The sequence below is a fragment of the Rhodnius prolixus genome, unplaced genomic scaffold (assembly GCF_049639745.1).
Source record: "Rhodnius prolixus isolate KJV_2025 unplaced genomic scaffold, Rpr scaffold_5, whole genome shotgun sequence".
Taxonomy (NCBI): Eukaryota; Metazoa; Arthropoda; class Insecta; order Hemiptera; family Reduviidae; genus Rhodnius; species Rhodnius prolixus.
In genome coordinates this window covers 17,719,992-17,744,844 of record NW_027411624.1, presented here as the reverse complement: position 1 = coordinate 17,744,844, position 24,853 = coordinate 17,719,992, and the positions used below count along the sequence as shown (strand labels likewise).

The following is a 24,853-nucleotide window of genomic DNA, read 5'->3' as shown; positions in this document are numbered from 1 at the left end:
TCACCTTTCATACCCTACTTTCTTAAAATTTAAAAATTAAAACCGAACTTAAATTCTGATATCTGCTTGAAGTTACCTTACAATGATAATGTTTCTGAAAATAAGTGTTTGTGAGATTGCCCAACTTCCACTAAGGACAAGTTAGTGCTTTGCTATTATATAATAGACTTCTTTGTGTTCCTTAACTCCTTTGAACTTGACTAAGTTCACAAGAATTCGTGACTTTCCACTTCTTGAATCAGCTTTATTCGTATTGATGTCTTATGCAACATTTTTAATTGCTGAAGCCACAGATTTAACTGGTAAGTTCTGGTTAATTTATTATTTATTTTGTTCCTTTTGCTGCAAAATTAATATAATTTTTTTTTTTTTTTTTAGGTGTTGTTTCCGTACTATTTTGTGGAATATTTCAAGCTCATTACACTTATAATAACCTTTCGAAAGATTCGAGGAAAAGAACTAAACATCTATTTGAACTTCTTAATTTTCTATCAGAAAATTTTATATTCTCTTATATTGGCGTTTCTATGTTTACATTTCCAAAACATAGATTTGACACTGGATTCATTGTAGCAGGATTTGTATCCTTTAATTTTTCAATAACTACCGACTTCCGGATAATTTCCGCGCCAACTGACACTTATTGACTTAAACCCTTCTGTATGATGTAATTTCTTGTGATGAATAGTTATATCCATGAAGTATATTAAATGAAATTCTGTGAATGTCTATGGTTTTCGTGAAATCGAATTTATTTCTTGAAATTTTATTCTGAGTTCAGTTAAAACCTTAACTTGCAGCACTTCAAAATTTTAAGTGATTTTAGGATGAAAAAATAAATGCCATTTCAGTCAAGTAAAATTTATTTTGCCGAGGAACAGACAAGACAGAAGACACACCAGCCTTGGAATGTAAAAATATTACTTTGTAAACTAGCCCTGAAGATGATCTAGTCTCTAGGTCGAAAGCTCGGCAAAATAAAACTTGACTGAAATGGCATTTATTTTTTCATCCTATTGGAATTATGAATCAGTCACCAAAAAGAATGAACAACAATTAAGTGATTTTGTTTTTATATAATACACAAGCTTTCCTTAACATTCAGCATAGATTTGTGCTACACTGAGTCGTGCGACAAACATTTATCCATTATCATTTCTTGTAAATCTAGGAAGAAAACCAAAGATTGCTTCCAATTTTCAGCATATGTTATTTTTCGCTGGTAAGTTAATTCTCATCCTTTAAAGTATATTTAGATTTTGGTTTCTTTCAGTGATTTTGAGTTATCTAATTACCTTCGACTTCCTCGTTATTTTAATACAGCTTTTCTCCTGTTTTAGTATTTTTCAATAGTTTAATTATTTTATTAAATGTAATTAATTAACTCATTTATTATTTAAATAAAAATAATCTATATTATACAAGAGAGGACTAAGTGAAAGCTTGTTTGTACGTGTTTTGACTCATGGTTCTACATGTCGTTGGATACACAATGCTGTATAGTTATAACTTCATCCATCATAGCTTATCTTTTTTTCCTAACCAGTTTTCGGTTTCCATCCATCTTAAGAGATTGGAATAATCAGGTGAGTTGGCCAACTATTTTAGTCAGTTGTAAAAAATTGAGTTATCTCTACTAAACCTTGATCATTTAATCTTTGAAAACGGATGAAAATACAAAATCAATCAGTATCACAAAATAATCACTGGTAAATGTTAGTCTCAAATCTCAGCCAACAATGAAATTCTTATAAAAAATAAAAAGTAACCCTAGTAACACTAATGCACAAGGCCTTTATTGTGTTCTAATAGAGTTTAGAGCCTGTACCTTTTATTCATATCCTTTGTTAATTAGATTGAGATTAAGAAGGGAGAAAAAACTTCAGCATTTCGTCCCAGAATATCTTTATAATCAGATTATATTTTAGATTTATTTATTTGTTATTTCAGGCCTGAGAGGTGCAATGTCATTTGCTTTAGCTATAAGAAACACTGTTTCTGAAGCTCGACAGGCTATGTTGACGACTACATCGTTGATTGTTATATTTACCGTCATCATACAAGGAGGTTCTACAATGCAACTTCTATCATTGTTTAAAATACCGTAAGTTTTCTGGTTATTTTCTACATAACGTTTGGATTTAATTATGGATTATTAAATCCAATTGTTGTTGTTTTCCAGAGTTGGTGTTGAAGAAGAAGTTGAAGCTTTGCCTTATGCTGGAAGCGGTCGAAATGTATGTAATTTCATTGATTTTTCAAAATTTTAGTATATTAATTAATAGGGAAGCATGCCAAATAAACATAATTAATTAATTTAACTAATGCATGATAAATAAGTTATTGATTTAGGCACCGGATTTAGTTTCAGCCCATGCAATATGTCACAGTTGTAAAATGGCACAAATTATTTTTTATGAGATTATTATTTTAATTTATTTACTTTCTCTTTCTGATGTTTTGGTACAATAATTCTTTTTCTTTCTCATACATACATTTATTTATTAAAATGCCTCTAAGTTGGTAGTAGAGATGTTTTTTCTTTTCAAAATGTGTACCTTAAATTTTCTCGTATTTTTTGGTAGAAATGCTCTGTCAAGTCTACTTAATTACATGAAAGAGAAATACAAGCTAAAGAAATGTTGAGTAAATGCTCATTCCTGCTAGTTCGTACTGCTTTCGCTAATCCTATTTTAAGTCATTTGAATACACAAAATTATTTTGGATAGTAACTCAGATGGCTATATAGCGTAAAGGCCCTTCTAGGAAAAGTATTTACACATCAAAATCCTTCAAGCTATTGAGCAGAAAGAGGTGCATAGGCTAGCCAAATCGAGTGCCTTGCTCTTTTTTAATGGCTTTAAGCCTATTGGATATCGTTTGGAACTGGTTTGTCGAGCGACAGCCTGGGACTCAGCGATCAAATATTATCCATGAGCTAGTGGTCTACCGACAGACCAAGATGTTGATTCGTTTTCCATCCATGTTTATTGGTCTGTGGCACTTCATTGATTCGCCTTGCTGGGTTAATGCGGTTTATAAGACTTCACTAATTATCAGACTCTTTTTTTAGAAACTATCTATCATCTTCAAGTTAGGGGTTAGTAAGTTCAGAATTTCTGGTTCGAAACACATCAGTGGAGTTTAGGTAATTTCCCATAAGATTATTCGGACTTCTGTGGGTAATCAACTGTGAAGGTATTGTAGTTTGTGTTGTAAGGTTCGCAAGAAGGCAATTCGCTCCTTTAATTAATTAAAGTAGTTCTTGCCTCCATTTATTGGTATTTAATCCCACTTCTATTCCATTGAAGGCAATAACGGTAAAAAAAATTTACATTTAAGAAATAAATTAGTAACAATAATTGCAATAAGATTAAGTTGAAAACTGTGTTCCATCTTTTTTTGTAAAGTACAATTTATTACTTTGTTTAACTTAGTTCAGCTTTAGCTTGCACCGTTTTTGTTTCAAAAAATATTTGTTAATTGCTAGCCTATTATTATGTAATTATTATCGTTATTTTTACTAAATATTGCAATCTGATATTTATGGGATGTAATAAAAAGTTTTTAGCACAAGTAAAAAAAATAGTGTAGCATAAACCACTGTGACATGTTGGTTAAAATAAAAATGTGTCATTCGTCTAATAAATAATAAGTTTTTTGTCTTTACTTAAAAAACAACTCCATTTAAAAAAAAAAATCAATCAATCATAATTTTTTCCTCAAGGGTTGATACAAACTTTTTTTAATGAGGGTTAATTAACATTTTAAGCAAATCTGCTTATTTACATTAGCTTTGAATAACCTATTTTTACTAACTTGTGCTATTTGTATTTTTTCATTGAATCTGATGCATGAATTTTTGTTTTCCTGTCCTAAATCCGTTTCGTTTACCTTTCTGCAAAAACTTCTCCTATCCAAAACAAAAACAATAGGCTACATACAATTCTACTGGAAACACTAATGGGGTATGTATATTTTATTAACTCAGTATCGTGATTCTTCTTATTTACGTGTTTAGTTTAATTCTTTTTTGTAACGTTGAGAATTTTTTTTTGTTTTTTTTCCTAAATAATGATTTTTTTTTCTTTTTGCTTTTTCTGTCTGTTTGTGATTGTTTTTAATTTTAAAAAACCATTTTTCTAGTTTCTATTAATTCAATTATTTTAAAGGAATAGTTTAATTTGTTTATAAATTATCTGTTAAGTATATTTAGTTAATTTTTAATACTCACTTTTATTAAACTTGTTTACGCTTTTTTGTGTTTATTTTTATTTTAGAGATTATTCCTCTGACCTTCTCATTTTTAAATTACAAAATTGTAACAATAATTGAATTTCAATAATGTTATTCATAATATGCAAAAAGCGCTGTGTTATTTTTTTTTTGTTATAGTCTTGAAGGTTTAAGTAGGACAATGGTTCTCAAACTTTCAAATATAACTCATTGTAGTCGCTTTATGTCCCTGTATATATTGTTCCTTAATCTTGAGTAATGGGAACATTTTTTTGATCCCGATTCATCAATTTTATTTGCATACATATAATTAATATATGTATATAAATTTACTTAAAAAATAAAACAAATCTTGTTTGAAATGCTACTAAAATTCTCTTTTTGTAATTATCTAACTGACTGTTTAATTTGTAGAAGGTCGAAATTATTGTTAAGTGTTATTTACTCTGCCGCCAAAAGTTTTTAAATAAATGACGAAATGGCTAGAAATACGACTCAGGTTTTCCTGAGGCCAAAAAATTGTTCCTAACTTCTTAAATTTTAACGTGATTCCATTTTTTGTTTTACCTGTTCGAAGATAAACGTTGGGCTCTCTACCCTTTTATTTTTGTTCGAATTAATTATTATTTAATATTGCTAGCAAATTTCTTCAGTATTTTTCATATATAATTCCTAAGTTACTTTTAATAGGAGGCTGAAACACCAACAAGTCCACGTGGAGGTGATAAAGCCTGGTTGGCAAAGATCTGGGGTGATTTCGATACAAATTTTATGAAACCATTGCTAACGCATGCAAGGCCAACACTTTTGGAAACGTTACCAGTCTGTTGTAATCCAATTGCTAGGGTGTTGACTACAACTCAACAAATGACTCAGGTAGGTATTTTATTTTTTATAAAATAAATATCAAAATTTAAGAATTAGTAATCAAAAAAATTATTTCATATTTTGGAATTTACTTTTGGAGATAAATAGATTTTATTTCTTATTTTAGGAGCCATACCGTTCTGAATCTGATTCAGATTTGTGTATTCAAGATCAGGATTCTAGGAGAGAGTCAACGCAGCGGGTAAGATTCATTTTCTGTCATTCTTTTACTTATAAGTCACTTTGGATTTATCACTTTTTTTTTTCTTTTTAGTCCTTGAGCGTATTATGTCTGGGGATTTAATTAATCAAAAGAAAAATATATTTCTCGTAACAGTATTAATGAAATAATATCAATAATAAATGATTGTTGAATCTACTTAAAAGGCATTTCTTAAAAGTTGAACAGTTACTCGAGCTGAGATTGAAGTTTTTTTTTTTTTAATTATATAAAATCTACATTAAAATTTAGTAATGACTTTGGATATTTTGATAAGGAAAGGAAAATTGACTTGTCAATTTTGTCTGGGCTAATTTCAAAATACTTGTGCTGCTGAGATTTTCAAGTAGAGTTTAATCAATTCTAGAATCGTAATTCTCAAAATATCCATGCACTTTATTTGGCCATAAAGTCTTTCGAAACAGTTCCAAGACAGTGTGAGATTGCATGGATGGACATTCTGTTCTAATATTACCAATTATTCCGGACAAACCATAAATGAGATGGAATCATTCCAGGCTCTTGAAAGTTCCTGTGATATCCTCAAAAGAATTGAGCTACACTTATAGCTTATAGTTTTGCCGCAAAATTGTTGAAGAAAGCTTGGGCACACAAATAGTCGTAAAAATGGTAGGCAAAACTCTTGTACAGTGGCAGGCGAATAAATGAACATTTTTAATTGTTACTTTTATATTTTCGATAAGTTGTTACTTATTTTTTGGTTAAATTTAGAATTTGATAGCCATTTTAACTTCAAAAATCTACATTTTTATTGCCATATAACTGTAAAATGTTTATTTATTTTTTTCTTGGATGCCTTTGATCTACATTTTCTAGATCAGTCGCTCCAAAAAATTAGCCATCTTTGGCTGTTAATGATTCCTAGAACAGCTACTTCCATTTCCCATTAAATATTTTTCTTAATTATATTTTCGTTTCTTATATTTTGAGAAAGTTTTCTAGGTATTTTTTTCTCTCCTTTTTTTTGGAATGTTTATAAAGTATTTGTAGTCAATCATTTCGTATTCTTTGGTCAGTGTTCAGCGAAGTAAAGGGCATCAAGTTTTGTATTCAATTGAAGCTTATGTCATTGAAGTGCCATCAATCTCGGCTAATTATGACCTAAATTATTTAGAGCCTAATTGTTTAATGTGTGGTAAAGGTTTTCTCCTCTCGACCTGGGCTTCAAAGCTGCTCTAACGTTTTCCCAATTATTCCAGAATTTTTTATTCTCTTGTCTAAGAACTTTCTAATAGCATATTTTTTTTAGTACTAACAAAGCAATGATAAAGAAAAAAGTAGCACATAAACTTATATTTTTATTCAGGTGTGTTGAAATTATTTTATAAAACCTTGGTAAATAAGGGAGCTCCCTTTATGATAATTTTCTTTTCTCTAAATGTTACGGTCTTCCAGCTTTCTACTTATACTTCACTTTAATTGGCTTCAGGGAAATGTAGAACTATTGTCATGCATCTGCCCAGAAGTTTTTTTTAGAGAACCTAAGGCACTATATCCTTAATAATTCTAGCAGACTAGCTAAATTATTTGCGGTTAACCTTTACACATCATATGTACTTAATTACTACTAGACAAATATTGAATAATCTTGAGTTACTGATTACAAGTAAGAAAGAAACGCTATATTATACTTAAAAGAAACACGAATGAATAGTCTCATCTTTCTTAAGTAACTAGATTGAAACACCACGTTTTTTATTAGATAAACAAAACAAAACTGAAGAACCATTTTAACTAATGCGTCACCAAATTAAATGCACGTTTTATTTTACCATTATAGATAATTACGTAGAAGCATAATTTATTAGACAAAGTAGTTCCCAGTTTCTTTGAAGTATTATTATTATTAATAATATTAGTATTATTTTATTTTATTGTTATTGATTATTTATTAATATTATTTTTTCGATTATTTTATCTGTTTTATAAAAATATATTATTTAAAGAAAAATTTACATTATTTTCTGATGCAATAAATATTTATAATTTAGGTGGCTCTGCATGAAATATTTTTACTACCAACGAAGTAATATAAGAAAAAAGTAACGTAAATACAAAATTGGATAACTCAAGATTTTTTTTTGTTTTTTTGTTTTTATCAAGCAAAACATTTATCACAATCGCCTTGGGAGTGAGTATTTTGTTTTAAACAATTTTTTAGTGTTGCTTTCCGTTTTTTGGGTATAAAGAAGTTTTGTTTGTGTCCATGTATTGGTTGGTTCATTGGTGCTTTGACTATCTTCTTCGCTTTCTTCTGTTGCAATATAAGATCAAGAACTGATCCAACCCAGGACCATTTATGAATACTGCTACTTGTTAGTAAAACCTTACTTTATGTGGTACGAATTAGCGCTTCCAAAATGTTCAAGTATTTCTTATGTAGGTATGTGCGAGGCTGCAAGTCTGTGATTCTCTGATAGATGATGGATTGAAATTCGAAACTGATCAGAATTATAAAAAAAATCATTTGCGATACAACAAATAAAATCAACGAAACTTTTGATATACCTAAACATAAACCTGTCGAATAAGCTAACACTTTCAATACTTCTGGGACATATCTTCTTCTTATTAATTGCCTCTACTTCTTCTTCAATATCATCTGTGAAAGTCAGCCATTCTTCCTCATACCTTCCCGGCGGAGATCATAACCACATCGCCCAATCATCTTGAACTTGATAAAATCCGAAGTCTGGCTTTACCTTGACTATCGTACATCACCTTTCTGGACCATCTGGCAAGGTGCATTTAGCTCCACATGTCCAAGCCATCCGCAATTTTCCTTTCTTAATAAAAGAGACTATGGCAGTTCCTGCTATACTCTTTTTAATTGGTGGGAATAAATCTTCCATTCGTAAATTGGGAAAAGTTGTCTTAATACTTTTATCCCTCAGATCTTGACATTTTTTTTAAAAATTTTTCTGGACATTGCCGAAGTCTTGCTAGATTACTTGATACCGGCCTAATAGGATAAGCTTGCGACAAATAATCAAAGGGGAGAATCTTCATTTAAAGTATATCCACATCGATTTCCTGCTGCTTTATTAGTCTTTATGTCCTCGCTTATGTCGCTTTATCCCGAAACAAAGAATATAAGATACTAAATTTCTGTCACAAGTTGAAAAGTTTTAATTCAAGTTGATAACGGTAGAACTTTTCTACCGTTTAAAGTGTACTGTATGGTCGTATTCATTTCGTATTAATTCTGAATATTAAAATATTTATACAAATGGAAATTATCCCTAGGTATTTTTAAGAGTATATTTCCTTTATTTTAAGTACTACATCCAAATTTAAGGATTTATTTTTAATTTCCTATTATCTAATTAAATTAAATCAGAGTTTCGTTTTATTTTTCTTTATAATATTAGAGAATCAAGGAAACTTAGATATAATAATATTATATATTTATTAATATAGATATATCTTAATCTGTTAAATATTTTAAAAATAAAAATAAATTATTCATGAATTATGTCATCATAAGCAACTGCTTGTGTCCGTAGCTAAAACCTTATTTTTTTTCTAATCTTTTATGAACGGCATCTTGTCAGCAACTAAAGCGATTTATAGCACTATCTAATTTGATTGCTGAATAATACAAATTTAGAGAATCTAATATTTTACATTTAGGTATCCTGTAATCTTACAAAATGTGTATGCATAGTCAGTTATTTTTTCCTCTTACGTGACGTAGCATAAATCCTCTCAATAGCTTCTTAATAACATTCTGCTGTAGATACTTAGTTATTTAAATTAGTAGTGCGTGCTAGTCAATTTGACTCCATTTTGTTTATTATTTTTATTTGTTTACATTTGTTTTTCTAGCTTGTAGAAGACATATAGATCTCTTTATCTGATTCTAATTGAGTTAACCCAGATTTGTAAAATTGTCTGATAATGATGGTCAACATATTTTTTATTTTTGGTTTCCAAATCATGTTTTCAATAGATTTTCTTTTCAGCTTTGCTTTGATTTTTGCTTAATTATTTGCTTTAATTTTTTGCTTTTGTTTTGTTTTTTAATTTAGAATGATTGATGCTTCTTTTACTTGCTTTTAATTTCGTTTCTTGCATTCTATCAACACACCTTAGTTTTATTACTTCATCTATCTGTTCGAAAACTTGAAATTATATAATTGATTAGCGAAGCTTTTCTTCTTTAAGTTTTTCCTAGAATTTTTCGTTTGCACATTTATTTCTCTTCTTGATTTGATTTTATTTTATTTAATGGTTTTTAAGGTTTAAATTTCCATTTGTATTTGTCTTACATATGAGATAATTTTAGATATCGCTTAAGGGGCTTATTAGCTTAGAAAATTTGTAAAAATATTTTGTATAGAAAGTGAATCACTATCATTCTCATTTTATCATAATACTCTGCTTCTTTTATTTCATAGTTTTAGGAATTCTCAAATTGTTTTATTAAGTTAAATTAGGGAACTTGTTAAATTAAAAATCTAGTGAAAATAATTAAACAGCTTGGTGAATGAAAATATAAATTAGTCAAATTAAGAATATTTACTTTGAAACAAAAGCAGTTATTATCCAGTGTTGAAAATGTGGTTAGGTTATGACAGCAAGTGTAGTGTGAGACGAAAATGTAAGTGAAGTCGAAATCTCTACAACAAACTGATTAAACTACATCTGATGTAAGTTCCGAAGCCGGTCAGGGATACAATGTACATGCTTGCTTGGACGGATAAAATATCTTTGATATTATCTAGTATTGTTATTAGTAATTCTCACTTCAGTTTCTTTTAATTTTAATATTTATTCAAGAAAATTGATTCACTTGCCGAAAGATCTTGGCAAAATGTTATAAAATTATTAAAATATGAGCTTTTTAAAATGATTTCTTAGGAAACAGATTTATTTTAATGGATTTTAAGCTTTTCAATATCTAAATACATGGTTTAGGAGTGTCTTTTTGAAAAAGTTCCCTTTAGGGAAAATTCAGGGCTTAGTATCTCGTGACTTTTAATAACAGTAATAATACCTTACACCGCGACCTACTACACAGTACCTAAAGGAATAGCGGAGACAACTACTTGGGGTTTGAACGAACCCACTGATTATTCTAGTTTATCATCAACTACAATCACGCATGTTTGTATACATAACACTTTTCACATCTATATTCACTGAACAGACTACATTTCTGAGAGTGACATTGAATTTTTTGTTAGATTACTGAGGATCTTTTAAGCATAATCATTGTTGGAAATTGGTAAAATTATAGAGACTGAAACATTCAAATAATGTTGAATTATTCTTAAATAAACTGGTTGTTCAGGGAATGACAGATATTATCCAATTTGCAAAAACCAATTGCATCTTATAATAAGTAAGTCCAACTTATTACAAATGGTCACGATTGAATTTTGTTGAGAGCTTGAATTGGAGAGTACAACTAGAGATTTCGTAACATTATTTAGTTCAGGAAATAAATTTGTGCCATTATCCTTGCTTCAAGATTAGTTCATTGAATGAGGTTTCTGTATGTCGACTTTGGTGAATTGGCCCAATTTCTTTAATTGAAGATCATTTTTATGCCACTTCTCTGAGACTTTTCTTCTATTTTGTCTCATACAAAGTAAATAATGAAAAGAACTCTGCTAAGTCATCTTTGGACGAGTGCAAAGGTGGAAGCTAACAATTTACCTTTTTGTGAAGGCTTTAATTGAGATACTTAGCTTGATAGTACAAAGTTTCATGTTAGAATCAATTAATCCATTCTCTTTAGAGTTTAAGGAAATGGACTGATATTTTCGAGAAATGGTTTTACGATATTCTCAAATCCGAACCTAACACATTTAGTCTTATTGTGATGTTGGCTGGCGGATGTCTCATCAGGGATAGACAATAAAAGACTGTGATGCAACCTAAAATAAATTTTTGTCTTTTATTCTTTGCATATTTATGTTATATAAGAGACTTCTATTAATTAATTCATTAATTAATTAAGGGATGGCTTCCCTTGTAATAAAATCAATTGAAATTATTGCAGGACTGTATGACTTCTAAATTAATTTCTAAATGGGTTTTTGGCGGTGTACCTTAAAACGAAAATTTCAGATAGTTTAATTTTTTTTTATTATTATTATTTGCCTAATTTAAATACCTATACCTCTCATTATCATCTTCTTAGATTTTATTTGCTAAACAATCATTTCGAATTTTTCTTGTATTTATTTTTAATCATCTATTGCAGGAGCAACAAATTTAAATTTGTTCACTAATTTAACTTTGAATCTGTACTTTCTGTTAAAATATCCAGAAGAATTGCCTTCAATCCAAATTAAAATTTGCGAAAATTGTTTTGGATTGTTTGTTACCTACTTAGTTATTAAGAAATATTACTGATATGTTTAAAAATAAAGTAAATAAATAAAAATGTTACGCTATCTATATTTTTCATTTTCACAAAGTAATATTATTTTTTTTTGTTTCATGAATTTTAAATAATCAGTTTAATTTTATTATGGCGATGGCCAGGAAAATAGAATTACAATTATTTTGTTTCTCTTGTATTGTGCATGCTCCCCCTTCAAATAAAGGATGGCTTGGATTCTCAAATGAGCCCTGAACACCAACACTTCATATAGTGCTGCAATCTCACATACTTAGTCCTGTAAAAATTTATATTAATCGCTCTTAGGTCAGTGGCTTAGTAACCTTGAAATATGCACGCTTTTCTTTGAATTTAATACTTTGTTATTTTCTTTCTTTATTAATCGTAATTTTTTTTTCAATTCTTCAACGTTTTTAATACTAATTTTGAGTAAGGATTATTATATTCCTTCTTAAAACTTGAGTGATTTTATTTATTCTTGTTTTGTTCGGCTTAAAAATAATTTTTAATAGCAGTTAGGTGATGAAAGTTACCTAAGCAGGTATATTATTAATAGTTTATTTTATGTAGTTGTTATTTTGTTATAAATTATTTTAAATAAGTTTATTCCAACCTGTTTTAAGTTTATTACCTTTTTTTCATTAAGCTTGAAATTAATCGTGATTTCATTCTAGTGCTTCTATTATGGATTTAAATTCCTATATTAACTGGATCCGGGTAATACTGGACATTAAAAATAGATTCTTACCGAAATAGCATGCCTATTTTTATTCATAATTTTATAGTTTCGATTTCCACTCATCTTCTTTAGAGATTCAGTAGAGAACTTGATACCATTTTTATAAATTTATGTAACACACCACATTATAAATCTGCTACTATTAACATTTCTTATGGAGTTTCTGAAAAAAATTTATGGCTTCCTTTATAAATCTTCTTTGTATATTTTTTTTTTTTGTTTATTCCTAAGGTTTTTTTTTTATGGTTCGCTAGGCAAACTGTATGACTTCTCGTCGTAGCTGAGACTACTAGGTAGGGTAGTAGGTGCCGTGAAAAGCTGCAGATTGGATGAAATGTGACGCTGTTATTGCATCTGATTTACTTTAATAAAGGAAAAAAAGAATTCTACTCCAATTCGGTTATTGTGTAACCATTCTGTTTGAAAAGTTGCTTGGAGAGAATCATTGAGCTTTTTATTGCTAGAATTTTTCTGAATCGTTACATTAATTTATAGTTAATTAAATATTACATTCAATAGTGTGTACTAACTTTTGGAAATATGTCTACTTACTGGAGAGTTTGTCCCTGATTGCTTATTGAATTTTATTTCTTTGGTTTTTTTTACATTATTTATGTTCATGTACACAACTCACCGCTTACTTTATCTTTTCTCACATAAAAATACACACATAAAATACAAAACAAATAAACACAAAGAGATTTGACTGATTGCAGTTCTTCCTTGTATTTAGTAATTTAAAAAAAGAAGTAAAACACTTATAGAATTGTCAGAAATTACATTAACGAGAATTACTTCTAGATATTTATCGTACAGATCTCTAATATAGTATTAAAAAAGTTTATTTTACCCCTATTTGCAACTTGCAAAATTGTTATTTACTATTTAATTTGCTTTTTTTTTTATTTTGCCACTACTTGCTGCTTGTTATTGCTTTTTGTGTTCTTTGAAAATAATTCGCTAGTTGTTTAAATATTGTTATATAAAAGGCCGTTTTAGGGAAGAGAAAAAATTATAATCTGAATCACACTTGATTAATAATTTTATTAGTTTGGCAGTAATTTTGTGAACATTATTTTGTATTATTTTGCAACTAGTTTTTTTTTTTGCAATATCTTTCTAAGTGGTGCCTTGATTCAATAGTTTGGTATCTATTACAAAAAATGTTTAGATAACCAACTGAAATTTAATTATTAATTTTTTCCTTTCCCATCTGACGTTACACTTTGAAAACAGTTGATTATTTGCATGTATTAAAATATTTTTTTTGATGTTTGTGTTAGAAGGTATTGAACAAATAATAAGCTAACAAAATTCATCGAATTCCCTCCTGCTATTATTGCAAGCTTGCCAAAATTTTCTTTAAATTTAGCAATAATTATTTCTTTTTTACTTATTTTACATTTAATTCGCAAATTATTATTTTTTATTTGCTTTTTTTTTTTTTATTTATATTTCAGAGCCCTGTTATTATAACTCCTGGACATATAACGCCTATCTATCGACTTGACGCATGAAAGATTTTTTTATTTTATTTTATTATTATTATTTATTTTTTTGGCATGTCATAAAAAAAAAAATTTAAAACTAAAATGTTGACCAATAAATTTTGACTCAAAAAAAATTGTTAATATGAATAAATCATAAATTTATCATTTGTTAATTAGGATCATTACCTTCTTAAGATTTCTTTTTAAAAGTAATTAATAGAAAAAATACGTATAATACAATTATAATTACCTGTGATTACTTTTTAATTTAGGCGTTGTGATAATTTTATTTGTGTAAATAGTATAGTGAACTTATTGTAAATAGTATTGAAAAAAAAAGAGAGGTTTGTTTGTCTTTCAAATTGAAGAAGTCAATATTTTTTTAGTAATAATTGTTTTAAATTAATCGCTTTGTGAAAAATTGTGTAAATGTTGGTTTTTCTTCGTTGAACTGTGTTACCTTACTTATTAAAAATTAATGTTACAATCATGGCCACCAAAATGTTTTTCTTCTATTGAAACAAAAACTTATTTTTCTATTGTGGCACGAGGGCCGCTCAGGAAGATACGATGTGACAAGTCACAATATCCTTTTTCGTAAAAAAAACATTAACTTCAGATTCTTATGAGATGTTAAACCAGTTTTGTCAGGCGCTATAGTCCCATTATTGGGCGTTTGCCATTTTCTTCCAACCTCTTTGTTTATTGTGAGTGTACAAGAGCTTTGCAAGTAAAATTTGAGTAAAAAAAAAAAAATCATAAAATTTTATATTCTCTGAGTGGCCATCGTGTATAAACATTTAGGTCAGTATTTTAAATAAAAATTATACTCATTTTAAAGCATTATTTTGGTTAAAATTTTGTTATTGTTTATTATCATTATTATTTTTTTAAGTACTTGAGGATACCAAAATTTTGATTAAGAAAAGTTAAATAGAACAAAAACACAAATATATATATCTTTTTTGATGCTTGCAATGATATAACTTTTTGCGATTTAGTCTCGCAAATTTGTTTTTCTTTTTTTGACTTTGTTTGTTTTTTTTTTAAATACTTGAAATAATGTTTTTTTAATTCTTGTTGAGTTAAAATATTGAGTTCTTTAATTTTTAATTTTTATTTTTCCTCTTTTAATGTTTATTTTACTAAGAAATGAATATTTAAATGAATGTTTTCAAGTTTTCTAGATTATTGCTATTTCTATATAAGTATTTTACTGTTGTGTACAATTTTTTTTAATTATTTTTCTCATTTTTAGCCGAGTTTTACTTAATTTTCAGTTGGAGAATATGCGAGAAAGTGAGCTGAGCATGATACAAACAAGAATTACACTACCTGGCTTAGGTGGAAAACCTCTATGAAGATAAGAAAGGTCACACACTATCGCTCCGTGACACTTCTTCCATAAAATAATAAAATAAATAAATAAATACAAAAATTAGGAGTACTTTAAATATAAAGTTTTTAAAAGAACGGAATATTAAAATAATTTTATTCAAGAACATAAAAAAAAAAAAATGCTTTATTAACACTTTAAGTCTTAATAATGTATCTCTAAACCGAAAGTAGATGTCTTTTTGTGTGTCTTAGTTGTAATTATTTATTTCTTGCTTAATAAGAAGTAAACAAAAACAGCATATATTCTGATTCAATAATTTGCGAGGCTTGGTGGAAAACATCTTAAATATTAAATTTTGATTTTTATGGAAATCATTGGGCTTTGTTGTTATTGAAAATCTTTGAGACTTATTTTTATAAATGATCATTTTGGGATTCTTACTAAACTTTCATTCGAAGTAGACTTACTTCGAAAGTGCATAAATGCCTTGGACAAAATGAGTAACATTTTATTACAAAAATTCTTACTCTGTTCATTCTTTATCTTTATTATCTTTCTCTTAACGTTTGAATAACTGAATATCATTTACTTAGTTCTTTAAAAAAAATAATTGCTGTCAAAACTCCAAGTCTCCTGCATATCTCCATTTTTTTAAAAAAATACTTAATATTAATGTGGTGGTTTATTAAAATATAAAAATGGTACTTATATTTGGGTAGAAAAATAATAAGCTCAAGAGCTTTCTCGGAAAGAAACAGAAAGATAAATAATCTCATTTCAAGACTGAATTTTAAGTAAACAGCGCTTAAAATACAATACACCTAGTCCATTGTTTAATAGTTTTTAGTATAGTTTGTTTCTGTTAGATTAAACTATTTATAGAAATGATAGATTTTTTTTTTTGCCATCATTCACTACGTTTTGCGTTCAGTGTTTTTTGTTTTTGTTTTTGTATATCTATTATTTTTTGTTAAATTTAGTTCACAATATTTTTCTGTAAATAACACAATAATTACTAAATAGAATTTTGGCAAAAAAATAGGATTTTTAGCTTTGAATAACTGAATAATAAAAACTAAAATTATACTATGTTCAAATAATTTTTAATTTCATTAGTATGGAAAATTAGAAAACAGTTCTTTAGTGTTATAGTAAACAAGTCTCAGATTAGAAAAAAGTATCACCAAAAATAATTAAATAATTGCATATTTGCTTAAATGTTTCATTTTTTTCATTGGCGTACTCTCTTTTTAAACTACCTTAAGTGTTTCTTAAGATAAATTAATTATATTTATAAATGTACATAATATTACATATGAAATATATTTAAAAAGTAAAAAAAGAAATAAATAACAAATCTAAAAATTTGTATAGAATGTTTTGGTGATAACAGATTTTTTTAGTAGCTACAACTTATTTATTTTTCTTTGTAAAAATTTAAAGCAAAAGATTAAATCATATTATATTACTGTTATTTTTTTGGCTGTGAGGTTTCCATGAGAGGTATTTTTGTTGTTTAATAATATATTTTATTGTAATTTATTCAGATTTACCGTGAAAACGAAACATCTATTTGACAACAAAAAAAGTATTTTAAAACGTAAAAAGAAATATTATTTAAATTAAATGAATGGAAATGTATTTAAAAAAAAAAATGAAAAGAAAATATACATTACTGCACATTCTTTTTGTTCATATCTGTTTTTATTTGTTCTGTAACCTTAAATATTTCACCATGTCCTGGAACAATCCAATCGGCTAGATTTATTATTTTCAAACGGTTTTCTTTTTGCAAATTCATATCTTCACTACCAGCACACAGCCACATATATTCATTATCAATATCCTCTTTTCTTTCAAACAGATCACCTGATAAGGTAAAACATTGGCATAAGAAGTTAAGTATACAATTTAGACATGATGTCCAACTTTTTATCTTTAAGAAAATTTTTTGCATCCTATGAACTCGAAACGACTTCCTCCCAATCAATTTCAAGTTTTAACCTTATAAATTTTCTTCCAATTCGAAATAGCAAAATTATATACAATTAGAATTGTCTTAAAACGAATTTTGTTGGAAATTTTTTCAAGTTATGCACCAATAAGAAAACGAATTATAGAGTAAAGATGAGGAAAGTTAAAAATACAATCTATTAGGGATACTCCCGTTTGAGGAATTTTTCGCACACTCCTAATTTTATAAAACATCTCGGGGTTGGGTTAATTTAACCAACTCAAAGCCCCTGTACAAATTGCGATAAAGAAGAGAGAGAGATGATATTAAAAGAATGTCAGGAAATAACCTTTCCTTAGAACTCCGAGTTAAGAGATACCACAAGCATGTTTTGCTGCTCACAAAAGGCCATTGTTTTAAAAACTAATCAAAATCTCTTTTTTCTTAACTATCTTCGCAAAACTTTTAGCGTTGCTTTTAATCCAGCTTATTGATTTAATGTTTTTTTTAAAAAAATGAAAAAATTTGATCACATTTCAAGGAATTACTAAATTTACATTACAGTCATAAAAACTGTAAAAGAAAAGAAACAAGAGACGTGAATTGCAGGTAATAAGAATGGGTTGGCAAAATTGGGCACTTCAGAAACTTGCCGCACTTACCTGGGTAAAGAGAAGTATAAATTGGCTGGCCGCAATTTCTAAATTTTGGCTTAAGCCATTTTAAAACGTACATGTTTATAAAATTTATCAGAAGCGAAATCTATGTTTCCATTCTAATTCATTTTCTTACCTGTAATCGCTATCACACCATCTTTTGTCTGAACAAGTACAGAAATACATGAGGCTGTATGTCCAGGTGTAGCCATTAAATACAAATTTCTACCATCTATGTAGAAGCAATTGTCCGGATCTAGGAAAAACATGGGAAGTGTTGTGTTACCGAATTAATTTAAAATGAAAGAAACATAAATCTATTACATAAGGAAAATTCTACCTTTTGTAAATGGATCATTATAATATTCTTCTTTAAACGAAAAGCAATGTCCTACAACATGTTTTGCATGTAAAAATAAATTATTATTTCCAAGGTGGTCAGAATGTCCATGGGTGCTAATTACAAAATCAATTTCATCTGGAGTGATTTCAAACTGATTTAATTCTGGAAAACAATTTGTCGTAATATTATTAAAATAATGTTCAAGTATAATTTAATTAGATTTAATTTCAAATATTTAATTGACTTTACACAAAAGGCTTATATTTATTTATTTAAAATAATTTCTTACTCTTTCATGTATTCTGTGCGGAAGATATAAATACATACTTTCTAAAATATATTCTCGATCCCAAGGAGTCATTGTGTCCACAATAATGTTGTATTTTCCTTTTATTAATGTGCAACTGCAGTTAGCAGTGTATCCTTCACTGTTTTCCATTGCTTTTGAGTACCCTACAGCAACTATATGCACCTCGTACATTGCTTACAATTTCCTGAAATTTACATATTTGTAAAAAATTAGGAACTTTTAATAGACATAATAATTGGTTAGAGAACTGTTTTCGGACATATTCTTGAATTAGGAGTGTAGCTGTCGATTGTTTTCATTATCGAGTGCGATTCGAGATAAGCAGGGTTACCCTCAGATAACTCCTCAACTACAGCTTTCCATCCGGTCATACGAGAACAGTAACTAAAAAGAACACTCGAATTCATGTAGGGTACAATAATCTGTCCCTGAACTGCCTCACAGAAGTTGAGGCGCCATTAAAAAAGGGATGCTGTGGCTTTTCTCCTTGGAACCGACAACTCACAATGCGGCAACTCATTTTCATGTGTGATGCCCATCGATTGCCCAGAAATTCTATTATTACATACTTGACTCTAACGGTTGTATTTTAATCCAACATAAAATATGGCAAGAGGGCTCTCAGGAACGGATACGAAGTCAGCATTTTGGATTTCTTTGTAGCAAACCGAGACTATCATTTTAAGAGATCTAACAACCAGAATATTCTTAGAAGCTCTCAAATTAACTTTGAAGGGAACTGTTGGAACTGATTAGTTTATTCCAAAGAATCAGTGCATCGGGAAATCTGTAGTCAGACTTTTCTCTAACAACTCATTACAAATATGATGTATACATATTTGTTAAATGCTTTTTTCAACTCTACTTTCTTATTGTATGGCAAGTATATCAACTGATTATTTTAAGAATATAAGTGAGTAAAATATGTTAGCAAGTAATACAGATGTTAACTTTTCGGTAAGTAATCCACATTAATTGACTAAAGATATTGAAGAGGTATATACAAAATGTAAAAAAAGAGAAGAGATTAAATTGAATATATTTATATATTTTGATAAATAAGATATAAAATACATTAATAAATATGAAAACAATTCTTTTAAAAAATCAATAACATTTTTCGTACAACACTAGATGAACTTATTTGGTCATAAAAAATATTAAGACCCAAACATAAAGTAAAACAAATTAAAATATTCATTTTTCACCATCAAAATTCACCTCAGACTAAAATCTGTTCGTGGAAAATTAAACAAACAATTTCTTTCAGAACTTGTTGATATGTATCATAAAATTTACTCCTTAAAAATGGAGAACCAATTTTTAAAAATGATATAAATTGGCACTTAATAAAATATATAAGGATTTCTATGATATTAAAAAACTTACTGCTAAAAATAATATAAAAGTATGAATGTGCTATTGAATATATTTTTTTTTTCGAATAATGCAGTCTTATTTTCTTTGGATATCAGCTTTTCTTTAACTAACTCTTAATGATTAGAATAAATAATATTATAAAAAGCCGTACAAAAGGTATTAATCGTAAAGTCTGCCTTAGTATTAAAAATTTTCCATTCAGTCAATAGTATTATTCAAAGCAATCATTTCATCAGAAAGTTAATACATAAAAATTAACGTATCGAAGAGCTATTTTTATCGAGGAACTTACGATCATCAATGTGTACCAATATCTACGGAAGGCCCACATTAATTGTTCCAAGTTTCTAGTCACGTTGCTGGGTCAAATCTAACAAGCTACCGCTATCAAACCCAGATGCTTGTAAAAGAAATAATGCCGCGCTCTAGCCACCTAGCTAAACTAAGTTTTTTCAAAATTACTGGGGTGTAGGTAGCACTTTAGTTTATATTAAAAGAAAAAAATTCCCTTCCTAAGGCACATTTCTTTCCTTAGAAAGATTTTCACACACTTTAGAGGAAGAGCAGGCAAATAATACAAAGCAGAAGTGAGGAGCAAAAAACCGTAATACATACTGACTTCGATGGTATATATGGAGAAATGGCATAGTCTAAGCACCCAAGAAATAGGATGCTTGTGAGGTTTGGTATAAAAAGTTATTTAGAAACTGAAGATATCACATTTTTAATCTTTAATATCCAGCAATACGGACCTAACCACATTGAAAAAAGAGAAGTTTGTGGAATCTTGGTGAACGAAAATTTTATGAAACTACAAACAAAACAAAGAAAGATGGCTGAATGCTTTAAAAGGATATCATTAAAAATAAAATAAGTATCTTAAAAGGAGAGAATAACAATAAATATGTTGAGCATTCTGTGAATATTCTACTTTTTTAGGGTGCAAACTGGTGCTATCTTCGGTCCAATAGAAGATGGATATCACTTCATTCGAAACCTTCAAAATATCTTCCTAATCCTTTATTTGGGAAATTGTTCAAAATGAGAAAGCATACCAAGACAAATACAATCTACGATATAAACCGGCACTGCCCGGTAACTATTCAATAATAATTTTATCATTATATTTTTAGAAATAAAACTGTCAACTGTGTTGATTTGTAAACCTATAGCTTTCAGCGTTAATATTCATTTAAACAAATGTGCCCACTTTTTAAACAGCAAGAACTAGATACTACTTTTATCTTGATCTTAGCTTTTTTTTGTAAATACAAAAAATTATATCTAAATAAACGAAAAAAGAGAAAGAAATGTAATAAAAAAATCCTTTCAACCATAAAGGCACCATTAGGATCATTTGAAAGTAAATAAAATAAAAGAGCAAAAATGAATTCATGAATAAAATTCTTAAAAAGACAACCCGGTACTGCAATGCATGCCCGTTGAAAGAATTTGATAGGGAACTTCTTTCACTCAATGGAGATCAAGAAATATTTTTTGTCATGCATTTTTTTTCCTTTGTTCTCGAGCTTGACAGTGATTTCTATTTGATTTAACCATCAAACAACAGTAAGTTTTAAAACCGCAATCTCCTCTTATCCTCTTATCACCGCAATCGGATTAATTATAATAATAAAAGAAAATAGTGCAATAAAAACTTTCGTGAAATAATTTTCAAAAACAAAACAAACAAATAGGTTGTCAGTCAAGATTAAAACAATGAGTTGGGATTCACACATGAAGGACACTAAATTGGCTAACCATTGAAAATAATAAAAAAATAAATATATATGAAGGAGAAAGAAGCTTCTAATGAAATTTGAAGACTAACCCCTAAAGGCTGATTGACCACTTGAGAAAAATAACACTAATTGTGTTTTAGAAATTTGTTCTTTGTTTTTTTTTTGTAAGGCTCTTTTATTGTTAAATATTTTAATAAATTTGAATGAAGGGCGACAATGGTCCCTTTGGCGTATATTTAGCTTGCGCAATAAATTGGATTAGGCTGGATGCATAAAAAAAAGCTTATAGGGTTGAGCTTAAAAATCTAATGACAGAGCTTTTCAATCTAATTATAATTAGTCATTAACTAGTCTACTATGCTTGCAATTTTGAATTTTCTTACTGAACTCCACAAGAAACTTGAGTCTTTTTATTAACCCAAAACCTCTTGTACAAAGAGGAATCTTAAATAATAAAAATCCATAAATCTACCCATAAAATTCAAGGAGTTGGTCTATTACAGTTTTGTACTATGCACTTTAGATAATAGATGGAAACGATAAAGATTGTAAGATTAATGCCAACTCCGAGAGATTAAGATTAATACAAAGTCCAAAATGATTGGTCCTTTCCGTGTAGGTTCTTGTAACACTTATCTGCGTAACATAAAGACTCCCCCAACAACCTTTAACTACATAACTAACCACCAAGTAACTTTTTAGCTTCTTTTTCTATTGTGTATAAAGCGTCTGTGCGAATACATCGGACTTAATACAGAAAAATGTTTCACTTATTTTCTTTAGTTTGACTAGCTAAGTAATTTTTCATCTTAACAGCATTACAGTGATGGGCACGCGAATAGCGCAGCAGAGCCTTTGGGAATGGAGGCACTTGGGCTTGCCTTCGCAAATATTGGAGCAAAAAACAAGCACACTTCGTTTTTTATGCTAAATAAAGATTGGAAATTACGTTGCGTTTAGAGTTTGTAGCCTTATTAATGAGAATTGTTTACCAAATTTGTAAGGAAATACAAAACGGCGATGCTTGCATTGGAATCTTTTCGAATGCATTGAAGAAGAAATTAAAGTGAAACATTCCCTCGAATCTTACAGACAATTCAATATGAATTTCAAATAATGAGAACAAACATAAAACGAAATTTAAACACTGTGAACATATGAACTTAGAAACTGATTTTACCTTTATTTTTAAAATTAATTCTTAAGAAGATCTTTAAATGTTGTTCTAGTTGTGTTTTTGTTCAACTCAATTGTACTATGTAAAATATGTCACAGTTCTCTTTATAATTAAAAATTGCAATAAATATAATAAATATAATGATGCACAATTCAATTAAATAAATAAAAATGCCTGAATGGGAATGTCAATGCCAACAAAACAGACACAAATAAATAACTCAGAGTTACGTCCGTATGATTTCAAAAAAGTATTTTGTTACGAAGTAGGAACGAAATATTTCGACTTTAGAAAAAAACCATTAGGTCACCTGATATGAATATCATTGTTAGTGGAAAATGAAAGTTTAAGACAGTAAATGACAAGTAATACAATTAATGACTACAGATCGCCCTTTTCCAAAAAATTAAAGAACAGTTACGTTACATATTGTCATGGTGCAGGCAAAAGGAAGTTTTACTTGAATGTACCAACTACCAATTATCCAAGAAATCAAATCCAGTCTTTGGAATGTCATCCTGATCTAAAAGGGTTTTAGTTTCAAATTTGGCACTTTGCGGAGGCGGTGGGGGTGGATTTCTTGGTTTAGCTATGACAGTCCCTTTCTGAACGCTTCCACTAAATTCATGATGCCCTTCTAACTTTTCATAGGCTGCAATAGAACTTCTAGATAATTGTCTACTTCTGGAAGAGACCTTTTCTTGTGGTGACCTCACAGTAGTTTCTTGATGAAGAAGCGGTGAAGTGAGGCGTTTATTTTGAGCAGGACTGATGAAATCCGAACACTTTACTTGATTCTTTCTTGTATGGCCTGTTTCACAGTTTTGTTGCGGTAAATGAGTAAATAAATTCAGCTGACTTTGTGTGAACCACGAGAAACTTGAAAGAGGTTCGAAATTGTTCTAGAACATTATATCAAAGGTTATTATTACATATATTTCAGTTTTTAGAAATAAAAATATATTAAATGTATCTATAAAAAGGAGTTATCAATGAATTTAATAACTACTTACTTTCTTGATTTCATTTGCATATTTAACAACAGCTGCAGGGTCAATAAGTGCTTCATCTACCACTTGATTTTTATCCTTTGTATTAAGTGTTTCCCAGAGATCTTTATACGCAAATCTAACTGAATCTATATCTTCTGCGATTCTTTGCGCCATAGGACTTACTGACCGAAGGTATTCGGCACAAATTCGTTCCACATCCATCATCATAAGTTTTAAACAAAATCATTCGCTTCTTCCAATAATTAATTTACAAAAGAATTGCTTCCCTTACCGTAGCAATAAGAAATGGATCCAGATGAAAACGATTAGGGTACAACACTTCAATAACTAGAGTCACACTTGGAAGGTTTCATTTGAATTCGTAAGGCGTGGCTAGTTGAAGAATCAACAACGAATAATGCTACATAATCCTGTAATTTGTGTGAAGATGAGTGAGTTCTATTGAAGAAAAGAATGAAAATTGTAGATAAATAAAGCCTGAACTTAATTGCAAAGTATTGTGGAGCTAAGTAGCCAAGTAATGTTGAGCAAAAGACGAGATTTATACATTTGACGCCCCCTCTATTCTGTACATTTTACAAATTTTTTGCCTTTTTTATTAGTGTGGGGACCTCAGTTTAATAAATATCAATTTATATGTGATTTAACAAATATATATATGTATATTTCATCATTTCACTGATCAGAAATTTAATAGATTTAATTTCTGACAAGAAATAAATTATTTTTCTATTCATTAATTGAGACTAATGTAGTAATCCTACTTTTTTTTAAAAGTTTGCATTAAACCTACGATATTGAACGATATTGTTCTGTACCCAATGTAAAACATTATTAATAAAATTCAATTAGTGTTTGATAACCTAAACTTCAATATCACTATTTTATTATACAATTAAAAAGTTAGTAAGATCATCTGTATTGTTTTTTTATTCTTATTTGAGATTATGATTCTGAGTCATAGAAGATGAAAGAAAATCTTCTACCTGAATGCTTTGCATGATTAATTTT

General features: G+C 28.7%; 3 protein-coding genes across 10 annotated transcripts in view; 1 reads left to right on the top strand and 2 right to left on the bottom strand.

Annotated features, from left to right (window-relative positions):
* Nhe3 (Na[+]/H[+] hydrogen exchanger 3) overlaps positions 1–16,962 on the top strand; it is a 21,761-nt gene extending 4,799 nt beyond the window's left edge. Inside the window, exons 7-16 of one of the 7 annotated variants that reach the window (XR_012460993.1) lie at positions 197–302; positions 379–581; positions 1,111–1,222; positions 1,951–2,104; positions 2,183–2,237; positions 3,936–3,968; positions 4,927–5,112; positions 5,231–5,305; positions 11,905–12,005; positions 15,209–16,962. Coding sequence is in view for 3 of the 7 variants with exons in the window: in XM_074136457.1 (XP_073992558.1) it covers positions 197–302; positions 379–581; positions 1,111–1,222; positions 1,951–2,104; positions 2,183–2,237; positions 3,936–3,968; positions 4,927–5,112; positions 5,231–5,305; positions 15,209–15,289 (1,005 nt within the window). In the remaining 4 variants the exon portion in view is untranslated. Of the gene's footprint in view, positions 1–196; positions 303–378; positions 582–1,110; positions 1,223–1,950; positions 2,105–2,182; positions 2,238–3,935; positions 3,969–4,926; positions 5,113–5,230; positions 5,306–7,335; positions 7,476–11,904; positions 12,006–13,898; positions 14,032–15,208 lie in introns of those variants that run through there. The other 6 variants (XR_012460996.1, XR_012460994.1, XR_012460995.1 and 3 more) reach the window with 6 other exon arrangements.
* Positions 13,291–24,853, bottom strand: LOC141458466 (metallo-beta-lactamase domain-containing protein 1). 2 transcript variants are annotated; one of them, XM_074136465.1, is made up of 5 exons: positions 24,829–24,853; positions 18,548–18,714; positions 18,218–18,382; positions 18,014–18,133; positions 13,291–17,136 (listed from the first exon to the last, which is right to left on the bottom strand). In XM_074136465.1, the coding sequence occupies exons 2-5, from the start codon at positions 18,699–18,701 to the stop codon at positions 16,940–16,942; spliced, it is 636 nt and encodes a 211-aa protein (XP_073992566.1). In that variant the 5' UTR covers positions 18,702–18,714; positions 24,829–24,853; the 3' UTR covers positions 13,291–16,939. The 2 variants fall into 2 exon arrangements, with proteins under 2 accessions (XP_073992566.1, XP_073992565.1); XM_074136464.1 differs by lacking the exon at positions 24,829–24,853 and adding an exon at positions 24,114–24,592.
* LOC141458467 (uncharacterized) lies at positions 23,070–24,119 on the bottom strand. The gene is made up of 2 exons (XM_074136466.1): positions 23,843–24,119; positions 23,070–23,731 (listed from the first exon to the last, which is right to left on the bottom strand). Exons 1-2 carry the CDS (start codon positions 24,047–24,049, stop codon positions 23,303–23,305), a joined length of 636 nt encoding a protein of 211 aa, XP_073992567.1. The 5' UTR covers positions 24,050–24,119; the 3' UTR covers positions 23,070–23,302.